Genomic DNA, 16,247 nt, shown 5'->3' with positions numbered 1-16,247 from the left:
TATTGCCAAAACTGTCTTTTAAAAATATATGTATCCTACAAATGAGTGTAATCATTCTATATCTTTCTCCCTGACTTATTTTGCTCAGCATAATACTCTAAATCCATCCACATATAAACAAATTTCATGACTTCATTTTTCCTAACAGTTGTATAGTATACCATTGTGTAGATGTACCAGTTTCTTTATCCACTCATCTGTTCTCAGGTACTTGAGTTGCTTCCAGATTTTGGTTGTTGTGGGGGGGAGGGGGGTCAGACTCAGAGATTCCAAGCAGTACTGAGGCTCTTCTTGCACCTTTCCCAGTAATACTTGATTCACTTCTTGGCTTAGCAGTGTGATGCTTCTTGACCTATCCGGTGCTTGGGCCAGGTTATCCAGGATTATATCTCATGATACATGTTTTAGGAATGAACTTGGATCCCTGCACATGTAAGACATGTACTCTTGCCAAAGAAATTTGACTGTGTTGGGGAAGGAGGTTGAAGAGTGCAGGGATCCAAACCCAAACCCAGAAACTAACATGTGCAAGCCAAGTGCTCAGCCACTGAGTTGCATCTCGGACTGTGATTTGTTGTTATTTACTCTACTTTAACTTTTTCTATTATTGACAATAAAGTATTCTATGACTTAAGGAAGCTATTTCTAGTATAATGGGTATTGCTTTAAAAGATTACCTCACTGGGGGCCGAAGCGATAGCACAGCTGTAGGGCATTTGCCTTGCACGCAGCTGACCCAGGACGGACCTCGGTTAGATCCCCAGTGTCCCATATGGTCTCCCAAGCCAGGAGTGATTTCTGAGCGCATAGCTAGGAGTAACCCCTGAGTGTCACAAGGTGTGGCCCTCCCCCCCAAAAATTAGCTTTTTTCATTCACATTTTGCCTGTATACATTATTTTGCTAATTAAAAATTGTATCTTTACAGAGAATCATTTAAAATTCAGTTTTTCACTTGCAAGAAGAAAGCATTTGACATTCATGGTTTCTATTTTTACAGGTATGTTGAATCGATGGGATGATAGTCAAAGATTTTTGTCTGACCATCCATATCTTGTCTGTGAAGAAACTGCTAAATACCTTATTTTATGGTGTTTTCATCTAGAAGCTGAACAGGTATTGTGTGAGTCTGGAATTTGGCGGAACTTAATGTCATTTTTTGTTTGTACTTTCTTCCCCCATTTTTTTTAACATTATTTTAAATGAAACCAAGAGACAGGAAATGGAATTCTAATTTGTTCTGTAATCATACTTAAGTTTAAAGTATTTAAAAGTCATTCCCATTAGTTTATGGAAACAGTTTCTTATTCTGCTTTGCTTGCTCACAATTCCCTCTCTCTTTACTTAAAATATTATTTGTTCTTTTTGCCTATTAGGAAGGTTAATTAAAATGCAAATATTAATTATAATATTAATATATTTCTTGGGGATAGGGCATAAGGTCATTTGGTTGACCGTATGCATTATCTATATGAGGCCCTGGATTCAGTCCTTCAGACACCCTCACCTTAATCCCCCCCCCACTTCATGCATATTAAAATAGATTTCAGGGATATTTCTTACAATTTAATCTATTTTCAGAAAGGGGCTCTGATGGAACAAGTAGCACATCAAGCTGTTGTAATGCAGTTTATTATGGAAATGGCCAAAAACTGTAATGTGGATCCAAGAGGGTGTTTTCGTTTATTTTTCCAGAAAGCCAAAGTAAGTAATTATTTGATATCACTTAATGGGAAAATTAGACCTTGGAGAGACATCTTGTTGATACAGAAAACAAACAAACCCAAAACCATCCATGGCTGAGCGATACCTCAGTGGAGAGAGTATTTGCATTGCATGCAGCCAACTTGGGCTCGATCCTTGGCATCCCGTGGCATCTCATATGGTCCCGTGAGCACTGCCAGGAGTTATTTCTGAGCATAGAGCCAGGAATAACTAACCCCTGAGCACCACTGGACATGGCCTAAAAAAAACAAATAATAAAAGCCTTTTAACCAGAACAGGTTGAAAGGGGCTGGAGAGATAGCATGGAGGAAGGGCGTTTGCCTAGTATGCTGAAGGGCGATGGTTCGAATTCCGGCATCCCATATGGTCCCCTGAGCCTGCCAGGAGTGATTTCTGAGCATAGAGCCAGGAGTAATCCCTGAGCTCTGCTGGGTGTGACCCTCCCCCCCCCCCACACACACACAAAAAGAATTCTTATTCACTATTTATGAGTGTATTAATAGAACTACTGTGGAACATTTTCTAGTAAAGTTGAATGAGCATTTTTACAGTGCTGAAAAAATATAAAATAATTAAAAATAAGCAAGTATCCTCTTAGGTATGTACCCTAGGGAACAATTGCTCAACATAAAGTTTAGGACACTGGAGAAATTTGCAGACTTTCAGGATTTCTAAGTAAAAAATATTTTCATAGTATCATGATACTATATGCCACTTTTACTCTCATTATCTTCTTTTTTGGTAGAGAGGCCGCATTCTACAGCACTTAGGGGTTGCTCTTGGCTCTACATTCAGAAATAACCCGTGGCAGGCTTGTGTTACCATACGGGATGCTGGGGTTCAAATTTGGGTTGGCTACATGGCAAAGCAAACACCCTACCTGCTGTGCAATTGATATGGGCCCTCATTATCTTTTGTTTGTTTGTGGGGGGGTGGCAGGCTCAACAGTGCTAAGGGGTTCTCCTAGCTGTTAGCTTAAGAATTACTCCTGAAAGTGTTCTGAGGACCCTATAGGATGCTTGCGATCGAACCCAGGTAAGCCAGATGGAAAGGAAGATCCTTTCTGCTAGACTATGGCCTCCAGCCCCTACTCTCATCTTTTTACAAGTATAATAAAGATTAATATAGAATGATCTTTAAATCTAGCTATCTTTTCTTTGTTTGTTTTTTTATGTGTGTGGTTTTTTTTGGGTCACACCCAGCAGCGCTCAGGGACTGCTCTTGGCTCCACGCTCAGAAATCGCCCCTGGCAGGCTCGGGGGACCATATGGGATACCAGGGGATCGAACCGCGGTCCTTCCTTGGTTAGGCTTGCAAGGCAGACACCTTACCTCTAGCGCCACCTCACCAGCCCCAATCTAGCTATCTTATAGTAAGCCAGACACCCCAAAAGTTTTGTTTTAATAAATGTTAAAAGCATTACCATGTAATAAGTTTGTTACTTTTACATTTTAGTTAGGTTTTGTTTTGTTTTGGGGCACACCCAGCTATACTCAGGGGTTACTCCTAATTCTGCACTCAGGATTTGTCCTGGGAGTGCTTGGGGGACCATATGGGATGCCTGGGGTTGAACCCTGGTTGGCTGTATGCAAGTTAAGTGCCTTATCTACTTATCTACTTTACAATAGATAATATTTACTTTGGATTTTAAAAATTAATTTTATCCTATTATTGAAATGCTGTGAAAGCATTACAAAGTTATTTATAATTAAATTTCTCACCAGCAGCCCATGCTCTCCCAGGGGTCAGCCCGGGAGGGGTTCAAGCACGTCTGTCCCAACCCTGCTCGCCTTTCTCCTCCAAAATAAAAAAAAAAGTTATAATTAAATTTCTATGTTTATGTACAATGTATCTCTCAATACTTATTGGTAGAAATTAAAACAGGGATTCTTTCTTTTGTTTGTTTCATTTTGTTTTGTTTTTGGGCCACACTGGTGATGCTCAGGTGTTACTCCTGGCTATACGCTCAGAAATGGCTCCTGGCTTGGGGAACCATATGAGAAGCTGGGGATCAAAACAAGGTCCATCCTGGGTCAGCCTCGTGTAAGACTCCAGCCCTAAAACAAGAATTCTTAAAAAAAAATAAATAAAATAAAAACAAAAAACTAGTGTTATTTTTGTTGTTGATTTCCTCCCAAAGAATTTTTTTTGAAATGATTTTTATTTAAACAAATAGTTACAAAGTTGTTCATAATACAGTTTTTCCCCACAGATAAAGTTGTTCATGATGGAGTTACAATCATACAATATACAACAACCTTCATCAGTGCACATTTCCCATCAGCATTGTCAACAGTTTCCCTCTCACCCTCCCTGATGCCCTCTTCCCTCCCACCTATCCTCCCCGCCTGCTTCTAGACAGACATTTCTCTCCTCTCTCTCTCTCTCTCTCTCTCTCTCTCTCTCTCTCTCTTTCCTTTCTCTCTCTCTCGTTAATCTATCTCTCTCATTAATGAAAGGGTGCCATACATGTCCCTTTCATAGTAGACCCTTCTCTATTCTAACTCTCTAAATGAACTCTCCATTCTTTGTGGCCAGCTTCCTATAATGGACTAGTCCTCATAATCCTCATCTCTATTGACTCTGGATATCATCCCTGCACTTTATTATTTTCTTTATGCCACAGATCAGTGATATTATCCTATGTTTATTCTTCTCCCTCTGACTCATTTCACTCAGCATAATAATCTCCATGTTCACCCATCTCTAAGCAGATTTCATGACTGCATTTTTTCTAATGATTGAATAGTATTCCATTGTGTATATATACCTCAGTTTCTTTACCCACTCATCTGTTGTCTGTCACCTGGCTGTTGTAAATAGTTCTGTGCTGAACATCAGAGTGTAGAGTGCATTTTTGTATTGTGTTTTGTGTTCCTGGGATATATCCCTAGGAGGAGTATTGCTGGGTCAGATGGAAGCTCAATGTATAGCTTATTGGGGATATCCATATTGTTTTCCAGAGAGGCTAGACTTTCTAGAAGGCATTCCCACCAGCAGTGAATGGGAGTCCCTTTCTCTTTACATTTATGTCACCACTGGTTGTTCTTGTTCTTTGTGATATGTGCCATTCTCTGTGGTGTGAAACAATACCTTATTGTTTTGATTTATATCTCCCTCATGATTAGGGATAGGGAGCATTTTTTATGTCCTGTTACCCATCTGTATTTCTTTTTCTTATTTCTTCTTTAAGGAAATGTTTGTTCTTTTTTTTTTTTTTTTTTTGTCCCTCACCCCGTTTGTTCATTTCTTCTCCCCATTTTTTGATGAGATTAGGTGTTGTTTTTAATGTTAGATTCTGTTGGTACTTTGTATATCTTAAATATTAGCCCCTTATCTGAGTATTGGGTGAATAGTTTCTCCCATTCTGTGGGTGGCCAAGTCACTGTTTCCTTTGAGGTGCAGAAGCTTCTCAGTTTACTGTAGCCTCATTTGTTTATCTCTGCTTCCACTTGCTTGGACAGTGGTGTTTCTTCCTTGAAGATGCCTTTAGTCTCAATATTATGGAGTATTTTGCCTATGAAAAACACTTATTTAAAAAAAAATCCCAGTTTTTGATTTCTAAGTAATTTTGACAGATACTTCGTACACAAACAGATGGTTAGGTTCCTTAATAATTTTCATTTGTCTGAAGAAGTTCAGAGCCCTAATATACTAGATACCATGTCCATACTATGAGATAGCACAGCCGTAGGGCGTTTGCCTTGGAAATGGCCGACCCAGGACCATGGTGGTTCAAATCCTGGCATTCCATATGTTCCCCCGTAACTGCCATGGGCGATTTCTGAGTGCAGAGCCAGGAGTAATCCCTTAGCACTGCTGGGTGTGACCCAAAAACAAAAACAAAAAAATTAGTAACAACCCATCCAGGACCAACGGTGGTGGTTCAAGTCCCAGTATCCCATATGGTCCCCGTGCCTGCCAGGGACAGTTTCTGAGAGCGCATAGCAGGAGTAATTCTTTTTTTTTTTTCTTTGGTTTTTGGGTCACACCCGGCAGTGCTCAGGGGTTACTCCTGGCTCCACGCTCAGAAATCGCTACTGGCAGGCTCAGGGGACCATATGGGATGCCAGGATTCAAACCAATGACCTTTTGCATGAAAGGCAAGCCTTATCTCCATGCTATCTCAAAGGCCAGGTGTAATTCTTGGGCACCACTGGGTGTGACCCAAAAACAAAAACAAAAAATTAGTAACAACCCAAATATCTATGAACTGAATGAATAAATTGTTGCATATTTATTTGGTAAAATAGCATCAGCACGGAGGAAAGTCATGGAATAAAATACCCAGTATTACTTAAAAAAAATCTATAATGAAGTTGTTTTGTTTCATAGTTTCGTTTTTTGGAGCCACACCCAGCTGTGCTCAGGACTTACTCCTCGTGGTGCTCAGGGATAAACCTGTTGTGCCAGTAGTCAAACCCGGCACCTTACCTGCTCACTGTATTGTCTCACTGGCCTAATCATGAAGTGTCTTATAAATTTTATATATAAGAACTAAGTAATATAGAGTATTCCTATATTATAAAAATAAAAGTAGCATAACATTACATTATTTGTATGAATTTAATACTAGTAATTTCATAGGTATTTTTCTCTAAATTTCATTATATATTATAATAATCAAACAAGAATTTTAATTATTCTTTAAAAATACAACTTAGATACTAGAAAAAATACTGAACTTCTGGAAAAACAATTGACTTCTTCATGGCACTATAAATTCCATTTAAATGCTACTAATACCCTGTTTATTATCAGTGTTCTTTTAGATTTTAATCAATGTCTCATAAACAAACAAATGGGATATGTACTTCATCTATATAGTATATCAATATATGTTAGAGATGAGTATTCTATTTGTAGACTAAAGTCTCAGAGAAAGATTGGACCATATATCCTGTGAAGGCTTACATGATCATTTTCATCTCTTAACTATTTCTGTTAAAACAAGACAGTATTAGAAAATTCGTGTTTAAGTAGGAACAAGAAAAGTATGCTAGAGTGAGCCAAGCACAAATGAATAGAAGTGGTAAAAATGTTTATACTTTAATCTACTTTATTTAAACAGACAGGCCCAGGAAGAACAACTCTCACAAAAGTTCTGTGGCAATATAGAAAGTTTATTCATTGTTTCTAAGTTGTGATACCATAAAGTATCAAAACAATGACTCATTTCAAGCTGTTCCTTATAAAAATTTAAAAATGTACTTTATACTATTAGCTCTAGTCTAGAACATTAAAATCTTTTAGAATCTTTACCATTTGCAGAGATTCATTAATCTTCTGGCTTGATAAAACACTTTTTTTGTTTGTTTTTGAGCCACATCTTACATATTTTACACATCTTACAGGATTTACACCTTGTAACTTGCTCAGAGATCACTCCTGTTGGTGCTCAGAGAACTATACTCAAGGGTGTCAGGTATTGAAGCAGGATCATCCTCATTCCTTATTTTTATTTGGAACTCAGAAGCCCATAAGACTCAGGACTATCTAACCCAAAATGGTTCTTTTGTTGTTGTTTTTTTTGTTTGTTTGTTTGTTTGTTTTTTGGTTTTTGGGTCACACCCAGTGGCGCTTAGGGTTTACTCCTGGCTCTGCACTCAGAAATTGCTCCTGGCAGGCTGAGAACTATGTGGGATGCTACGGATGCCAGGGATCGAACCCGGGTCCTTCCCGGGTTGTCCGTGTGCAAGGCAAATGCCTTACCGCTGTGATATTGCTCTGGCCCCTATCCATGAGTTTTGACAGTTTAGTCACTTCCTTTGATTTTTTAGTGACTTTTTTAAAAAATTTTTTTATTTAAGCAGCAGATTAAAAAATTGTTTATAATAGTTTTTTTTTTCCACAAATAAAGTTGTTCATGATTTTGTCATACAATGTAACTTCACCAGTACACATTTCTTACCACCAATGTCCCCAGTTTCCCTTTTATCCTCCCTGATGTTCTCCTCTCTCTCCCTCGCCTTTCCCCACCTACTTCTGGGGCAGTCATTTTACTTATCTATTTCTCTTTCTTTCTCTTTTCTTTTTTGACATTGTGGTTTGCACTACTATTAATGAAGGACTGCCAGTTATCCCTTACATAGGACCCTTCTCTACACTGACTGCACTCTCTGCTCTTTGTGGCAAGCTTTCTCCCATGAATGACTGGTCCTCCTAATCCTCATCTCTATTGTCTCTGAACATTATCCCCACATTGTCTTTTATTTTCCTTATATCCCACAGAGTGAGATTATTCTATGTTTATCTCTCTTCAATGGACTCATTTCGCCCAGTCATAATAAACTTCATATCCATTCATGTACAAGCCAATTTCATGACTCCATTTTTCCTAATGACTGCATATTATTACATTGTGTAGATGTACCACAGTTTCTTTAGCCACTCATCTATGATTGGGCAACTGGGTTGCTTCCAGATAATTCATCGGTTTTAATCTAGCTCTTCAATTTAAAACTAAATTAAAAAAATGTTTTTAGTTAAAAGGGCTATTAACTTTTTTAGTTGAATAGAGTAAAGGTGAAGGGAAGGAGAAAGAGAACATGGGAGGGGAGTATAGGGGATTCTTTTTTCTTAGTTTAGGATAAGTGCTGTGCTGTTTGGGTGTATACAACTTTTGCTCAGGGTTTATTCCTAATTCTGTGCCCAGGGATTACTTCTGGTATGGTTTGGAGGATCATTTGGGTTGCTGGGATTGAATCTGGGTCCGATGTGTTCAAGGCAAGTTCACTATACAATCTTTCATGTCCTTGCTGTGCCACTCTTAAGCACTTACAAATGGAGGTTAATCCCAATAGATCTTATCAAGTATTTTGCTTAAATTGATTAAATCATTTGAAGGAGATTAACACCATTTACTCTTAACATAATTTACTCTTACCCCTAACATAAATTTTATTTCCATTAAATATAAAAGACAACATTCAAATAAACTCCAAGGTATTTCCATAATAATGGTCAACACTGTGACACTGATGATGCTGTTTATGTTCGTTAAACCACATTCAGGTCTGAGCTGCTGATGGTCCGTGTTAATATTGTTTTATTTAGTTTTCATGGCTTTTCCAAAGGAGTATGGAACTGGAAAGTAATACAAGATATATACTAGTACCACCTCATTAACTGAAGAATGGAATGGTTTGGGAGTATTTCTTATTAGTGGGAAGAGAGCAGAAAAAATGAGTGGTTAAATGAGAGCTATTTTGGATCCTGTCAAATCCAGATAAATTAAGGAAAAACAGTAGATACTTCTTTTCTTATATGTGTATGTGTCTGTCTATCACACATGTTTGTGTGTGTATAGAGAGAATTATTTTTGGTGTTTGTTTTCACTTTAAAGCAGAGGGAATTTGGGGCTGGAATAACCCCTAAGCCTGGCTGGGTGAAGCCCCAAAACAAACAAAAATAAAGCAAATGGAACAAGGAAATCTAACGGGGATATAGAAAGTTTTTCATTTCAATTATTGCTATTCTTTCTATATTTGTAATCTTATAGGTACTTACTAGAATTTACTGTGTGGTATGGAAATCTAGGAAATACATGTATTTATTTTTTGGTATTTTTAGGCAGAGGAAGAAGGTTATTTTGAAGCATTCAAAAATGAACTTGAAGCCTTCAAATCAAGAGTCAGGCTTTATTCTCAATCACCAAGTTTTCAACCTATGGTAGTTCAAAATCATGTTTCTCATTCTGGTGTTGGATCTATAGGTTTATTAGACTCTTTGCCACAGGTAAGTTCTAAGAGTATTTTATAAATGTATTACATTTCAATTTTTTGACCATTATATGTAGTATATGTGTGGCTATTCAAAATATTCTTGTTTCACAAAATAACATTGAGGTTCATTTAGTACCATGTTTTGACACTAATTCTCTTCCTTCTTTTAGGGATTTAGAGAGATACCTATTTCTATTTTCTTAAACACAGAAGAGATGATTTGTACCTTAGAATATTTAATGACTATTATCTACTGATCATGATTATCTCAAGATGGCACCTGAGTTAGACTACATTTTGAGTAAAACTATATTGTTAGGAATTTATTAAGATTAGCTAGCTTCAAAGCACTTATCTAAGTAGCAACCAGTGTGATCAACATGTTGGATAATTCATTTAGTATTATTAAATGTTGGTGCAGTATACCAGGTACATTTTTACTATGCATAATGTAGTTAATGCTCAGCTGTCTTTTTGGTATATAGAAAAACATGTTACAAGCTTGAAATAGTTTAAACTTAGCCTTAGGAACTGCTGCCCATTTCAAACTTTAGAAGTATGAGCTTGCTCATTCTTATTTCCAGGCCCCACAGTTTTAATATCTGTTTATGCTCATTTAAAATGTTGCCTACACATTGAAAGGGAAGTCCTGTCTAGAAGAGAATATGAAGAAAACACTTCCTGTATTTATTTATAAAGCTCACAATGTGATAGTAACTGACCTTATATTCCTACAATTTCACTCTTGCTTTCATGTATTTGAAAGGGACAATTTTCAGCCCAGGACATAGTTGAATAGGCTGAGTCTACTTTGCCACGCTAACGGTCTGGGGACCCAAGCACTGCTGGCTGACCCCAGAGCACAGAGCTAGGAGTAGCCCCTGAACACCACCAAATGTATTCTCATTTAAAAAAAATAAATAAAGAGGTTGGAATAGGAAAGAGGGAAGTTCTGAGTTTTTAAGTGGACACAGAGATAGATACCTATGAGGTTTCTTTTTCTTTTTTCTTGATAATTTGATTTTAAGAACCTCTTGAATGATTAACAATCTCTTCCTCAGATTGCTTTTAACCTTTGGAAGAGCAAAATTAACCTTCAAAATAGCAATGGACTTCTCAGTAAATTACCTTTTCCTTATTCAAGTATTTTTGCATTTACTTTTTACTGTTGTAATTAGATGATAATCTTGAAAATATATTGCTAACTTAAAGCACTTTTGTTTGTTTGGGGGCCACAAGTGGAGGGGCTCAGATCATATTCCTGGCTTTGCCCTGGAATCATTCCTGGTGGGTGATTAAACCTGGCTTGGCCACGTGCAAGGCAAACACTCTGCCCTGTATTATCACTCCTTTCCCTTATAGCCATATTTTAAATAATAGCTATGTTAGTCACATAGATTTTTATTTGATTGAATAATAAAATAATTAAAATGAACAATTTTGTTAAAATAAGGATAAGATATCTTATTCTTTCCAGGATTTTGGACATGCCGTTTTGTCTTTAACAGAGCTCTCTGAATATAGATAGTCTTTTAATTTCCTTTATCTTTTGGGGAGTTTTTCAGCTCAAGCTTAATTAAAATCCAACTTTCCCCTCCTATACTGCATAGAAAGTGATGTAAAATTGAATATATATTTATAGATGTTGTCATAAAATTAATTATACATTTTCCCTATACTTTCCCTTCCTCCCCCAGAATTCAGAGTATCTTCAGTATTCTAGCAACTGCAGTTTAAATTCAGTGGTACATAAAGAAGATGATGAACCTAAAATGATGGACACTGTATAAATCGGTTAAGACTGCTGAGGCCAAGTGCTATTTTGTTACAAGAAAGGAAGAACTTGGCTATTTTCTTGACACTTTTATGGGTGCTGCACTTTATTTTTGTTTGGTTTTTGATGAAAGGGGGAAAAAAGAGTACTGAAAACGTTTTGTAATTTTTTTTTATGTGCTGCTAGGTTTGTTTTGTTTCTGAAGAGAGGAGTGGTACAACATGTTGTGGGATGTGAAACTGGACCTATTTTGGCGACTAAATTTGTCTTTAATCTTACTGTTTTCGATTTTGGAATCAAAGTATGAGAGTCTGCACAAATGCTGTGTTTACAAGGACTGGTTGATTCTAGGAGGCATCTGCTACAGTGTCTCTTTACATGGATATGTACATGTCCTACTCTACAAAACTGATTAAAGAGAAAAATGTACTTGTATCCTGTTGCTAATTTAGCTGTCAAATCCGGTGTTTCATCCTATTAAAAGCAATAAATCAATAGTTGATTATCTGCTTTACTAAATTAAGCTGGGTGGACAAAATAAAAGTTTTCCCCTTAAAATAATTTATATTTTCGACATCATCAGTTAAATTTATAACTGTCATATCAAATTATGTAGGCTCTGATTACCCTCTCAATATCCTCAGAACAGGATCTGGAGCAATATTACAGCTAATAAAGTGTTTGCCATGCACCAGCCAACCTTGATTTGATCCTGGCACCCTAGATGGTCCCCTGATTATCACCAGTAAACCCTGAGCATAGCTGGGTGTGGCCCCCAAATCAGAAAAACAAAACTCAAAACAGTGTTCATTGGTAGTTGATTTTATTCTGTTGATATTTTAAAATTGAGGGTTGGGGCCAGAGTGATAAAGTACAGCAGGTGGGAGGCTTATCTTGCACATAGGCTACCTGCATTAGATCCCCGGCACTCTATATGGTCTTCCGAGCACCGTTAGGAGTGACTCTTGTGTTCAGAGCCAGGAATAAGCCCTGAGCACCACTAAGTCACAAAAACAAAACAAAACAAAAATTAAATAGGTATTAATGATGATATAGAAATGATAAGATTTTTTTTTAAACAACAAAGCCAACCAACTTCAAGTAAATTTAATTTCTTTGCATGACAGTATCTGAGAATATCTCAGGGAAAAAGTTTAAAAACTACTAATGACATGATAACAAACAAGAGGAATCAGATTTTCAGTTGATTTTGCTTCATTCTGATGGAGCCGAAAATACTTTTTAAAAAGTAAGACAAGTCTGGTCAGACTCACTACACCAGCTACTTATTTCTAAGAGTTTGGTGACTTATTGGTAATGATGGCTTTTACATTGTTCATTTCTATTTTTAACTCAGTTACCACAGAATGTTCCTAAACATTACTTGTATATAATTCACTTCAAATATGTTGGAATATTTGACGATTCATTTTATTTAGTTGACAGTACTTATCATGAAATTTGATTTATACTGGGTTTATACTGGTTTAGTTCTTATTGAGACATGCAGAAACATTTGAAATTGTGTTTCAGTTTGAGAAACCAAATGCCAAGGCATCAACCCATATGGTGATCATGCATCTATCTAACCATGTCCTCATTTCAGGTGTTTTTGTTTTAAAACAAAATAAGACACTCAGTACTCATAAAAATGGACTGGAATTACTGAACAATATTTCTGTAACATCACTACTTTCCTGATTTTTAGAATAAAACCTTGTGCTTTTGATACAAATATATACTCTAATAAAGTGTTTGACTAATTTATATGGTAGTAGTTTTCCTAATACCAGTGATCAAATTGTAGAATTGGTTTATTTTACTATTCTGAAATAGGCTTTTGATCCCCCCTTTCTATGAAATAGAATATGAACAATGGAGGGTCCGGAGTAATAGTAGAGCAGATAGGTCTTGCATATGGCCTACCTGGGTGCATTTCCTGGGCACCACATATTGTCCTAGAGCCAGCTAGGAATAATTCCTAAGTACTCAGCCAGGTGTAACCCTTTAGCAGCACTGCTGCTAAAATAAAAAAGAAAAGAAAAAATTGAACACAGGAGTAAAATCCCTACATGAACAAAAATAGAACTTTGAACAGTATATTCCTCAACTTCATTTTCTGCAGGATTTGTCTGTTAGCACCCAGGCTACTTTAAATTTCATTTGTTTTCTTAGAGGAATTAATAGTTAAAAGTCAGGAAATGGTGTAAACAGAATAAACTTCTTGAAAGACTTTTTGTTTCTATTTTCTAAAAAGGAGTTATTGAACAGATGTTTAAAATTTAGTTATTTGTTTACTTTAAAAGTAAAGTATTAGCTTTGGAATGTGAAAGTGTGATTAGATTTACTTTGGGATCCACTGACTGATACCATAATTTGTACTTAAATTTTTACATATTTAGCAAAACTTTAGTACTAAGAGCAGTAAATTGCCATCCTTTTTATTTTGCTTTAGTAATCAGAACTTTTATTAATGAACATATTCTCTTTCCTGTTAAGCAGTATATATTAAACAAGTGATAATTCAGATTAAACTTTTTTCCTAAATTTTTTTGTAAACATGACAAGTTCCAGTCATTCTTCCATTCAGCAATCAACTTATCAATGATAGTGGAGGCAGTACTGATTTGGAATAATTTTCTAGGAGATACAAGTGGGCAATATTCTCATCCAAATATACAACTAATAGTTTCTGAAAATGTGCCTACTGTTCAAAAACTGCAACTTATTAGGAAAACTGGGTTTCCTTTCACACTAGTAAGATAAACGTAACATACTGCCCAAAGAACATGCCTCTAGTTAAGTAGATTTTTTTTTTTACAGGATGAAAAAGATGTTGGTTTCTAGGTACCCTAATTTTGAAGTAAATATTGGAATATTTTCAGAGAAAAAGTATAAAGACATTAACTTAATGAAAAGTCAGCCATTTTCAGTTTTTAAATTGATGAAACAAAGAAGTATTTATCTGGGTTGAGGTCAGGCTTTTTCATTTAGATTTTAGCATTTCATGCATCTTTCAATAAGATCCTTAAATCCTATGCATGTTTCCCATCTGTAATGGACATGCATGCATTGTTTCAGTTATTTTGAGACGATAGTTCATCTAATAAGAATTTGCTTACTGTGTAAGCTAACGGGGAAATCCAAAGATGAATAGAAGTCGAGGAATCAGCTGATGATGAAGTCAGAACTACTATCTGCATTTTGAAGAATCAGATTCAAAGTTTGATCTTTTCTAATAGTGTGATAGTAATAACAAAATACCTTTCTCTGCATCACTTTGATGCCAATAGTTTGTGTTAATTAAGCCAGGGTAATTATATCCAGTGTAAGCCAGTGGTGGTACACAATGGCATTACCATGCTTTAAATATGTTTTAAGCATGATTCTTTAGAGTCCCTAATAAAGTATGACACATCACCAGAATGATTTAAGCTTTGGTTTAAATCTTTTCAGAATGCAATTTGGCTTGAAGTTTCCTTTCTAATATTGTATATCCATATATATGTGTTCATGTATGTATATTTTAAAAGCAGGGAGAGTACAATAGGGATTCCATAAAGAATAATGGCATTTTCTTAGAAGTTCTAAGCACAGCTAGGTTATTTTTTGTGCAAAATTAAGGGGCCCGAAGAAATAATGCTTGGCCTTAGAATGCTTACCGTTCAAATAAAGAGTTCAAGTCTCTGTTGTCCCATTTATACTGAGTGCAATCCTGACAGCTCTGCTCTTTGAATCTGGCAGTCAAACTGCCAGTGAATCCCAGTTTAGGCATTTCCACTGTATCACAGTGAGGTGTGTGTGAGTGCAACCTCCAGAAAGCACCACAGCTGAAAGATATCTGAGCATCACAATCTGATATGTAACCCCCAGTAAGCATCACAGCCAGGCTAGTGTGCAACCCCAGTCATCACAACAACAAAGGAAGAGAAGGGGTAATACAAGCATATATTTAAAATGTAACTGCCAAAATTGAAGATTGAAGTCCTGAATTGCAAAGACAAAGCTATTTTTTTAGTGTTTAGTCTCTTAGAATAATTTTTTGTTAATGAGAAGACACACATAAAATACAAAATCTTTTGGTTTTGTTTTTGGACCATACCTGACAGCACTCAGTGGTTATTCCTGGCTTTGCGCTGAGAATTCACTCCCAGCAGGCTCGGGGGACCTATGGGATGCTGAGGGTCAAATCGTCGTCTGTCCCTGATTATCCATGTACAAGGCAAATGCCCTACTGCTGTGCTATTGCTCTGACCCCAAAATACAAATTCTTTGTTAAAACTTAACAGAATTTGAACTATAATTACCAGAATCTGTTATTACCATAAGTTCGTTACAAACTGAGTATCCACAATACGTTTTTTGTTAAAATGGCACCATAAATTAGTTGGGGGGAAAGGAGCTGTGGTTCAAAAGTTTGGTCCAATATTAAACCTTTTTTAAGTGAACTGATAAACACAGTAGATAAACACTTCTGGGTATCACTGACTGCGAACTTGTACTATCCATAGCACACCCTATGAAAGGTATACCAAAATATCTGGTACACCAAAAAAATAGGGTAATGGGTTGAGACACTGTTCTCATTAGACTTTAAAGCAAAGTAACTTCTGATTACTCTGTTCCAAAAGTATTTCCATGTGGTAAATATTTTTTTAAACAGCCAGACTCCTCAGGGACAATATTAGTCTTAGAAATATTTAGGACATCATCTCATTCTGCCAAGTTCTCTGCTTAAAAAATAGAAGGTGTGGGGCCGGAGAGAGAGCACAGCAGTGTTTGCCTTGCAAACAGCCAATCCAGGACCTAAAGTGGTTGGTTTGAATCCCGGCGTCCCATATGGTCCCCTGTGCTTGCCAGCTTTTTCTGAGCAGAAAGCCAGGAGTTAACCCTGAGCACTGCCGGGTGTGGCCCAAAAACAAACAAACAAACAAACAAAAAAAGAAAGTGGGTCAGAGACTGGTCACATCAAAAAGAATGAAAAGCCAGTGCTGGCACAGATGCAGGGAGAAAGGAATTCATCCAC

The 16,247-nt window shown here is 36.6% G+C and overlaps 1 protein-coding gene across 1 annotated transcript in view; it reads left to right on the top strand.

Annotated features, from left to right (window-relative positions):
* Positions 1-11,718, top strand: part of CDC37L1 (cell division cycle 37 like 1, HSP90 cochaperone) — a 29,597-nt gene extending 17,879 nt beyond the window's left edge. The window contains exons 4-7 of the mRNA XM_049774264.1: positions 999-1,114; positions 1,580-1,702; positions 9,296-9,460; positions 11,145-11,718. Of these exons, the coding sequence (XP_049630221.1) occupies positions 999-1,114; positions 1,580-1,702; positions 9,296-9,460; positions 11,145-11,237 (497 nt within the window). The 3' untranslated portion in view covers positions 11,238-11,718. The remainder of the gene's footprint in view (positions 1-998; positions 1,115-1,579; positions 1,703-9,295; positions 9,461-11,144) is intronic.
* Positions 11,719-16,247: the final 4,529 nt, after the last annotated feature.

Source organism: Suncus etruscus, chromosome 1 (assembly GCF_024139225.1).
Source record: "Suncus etruscus isolate mSunEtr1 chromosome 1, mSunEtr1.pri.cur, whole genome shotgun sequence".
Taxonomy (NCBI): domain Eukaryota; kingdom Metazoa; phylum Chordata; class Mammalia; order Eulipotyphla; family Soricidae; genus Suncus; species Suncus etruscus.
The sequence above is the reverse complement of the archived record's forward strand: the minus strand, read 5'-3'. Positions and strand labels throughout refer to the sequence as shown.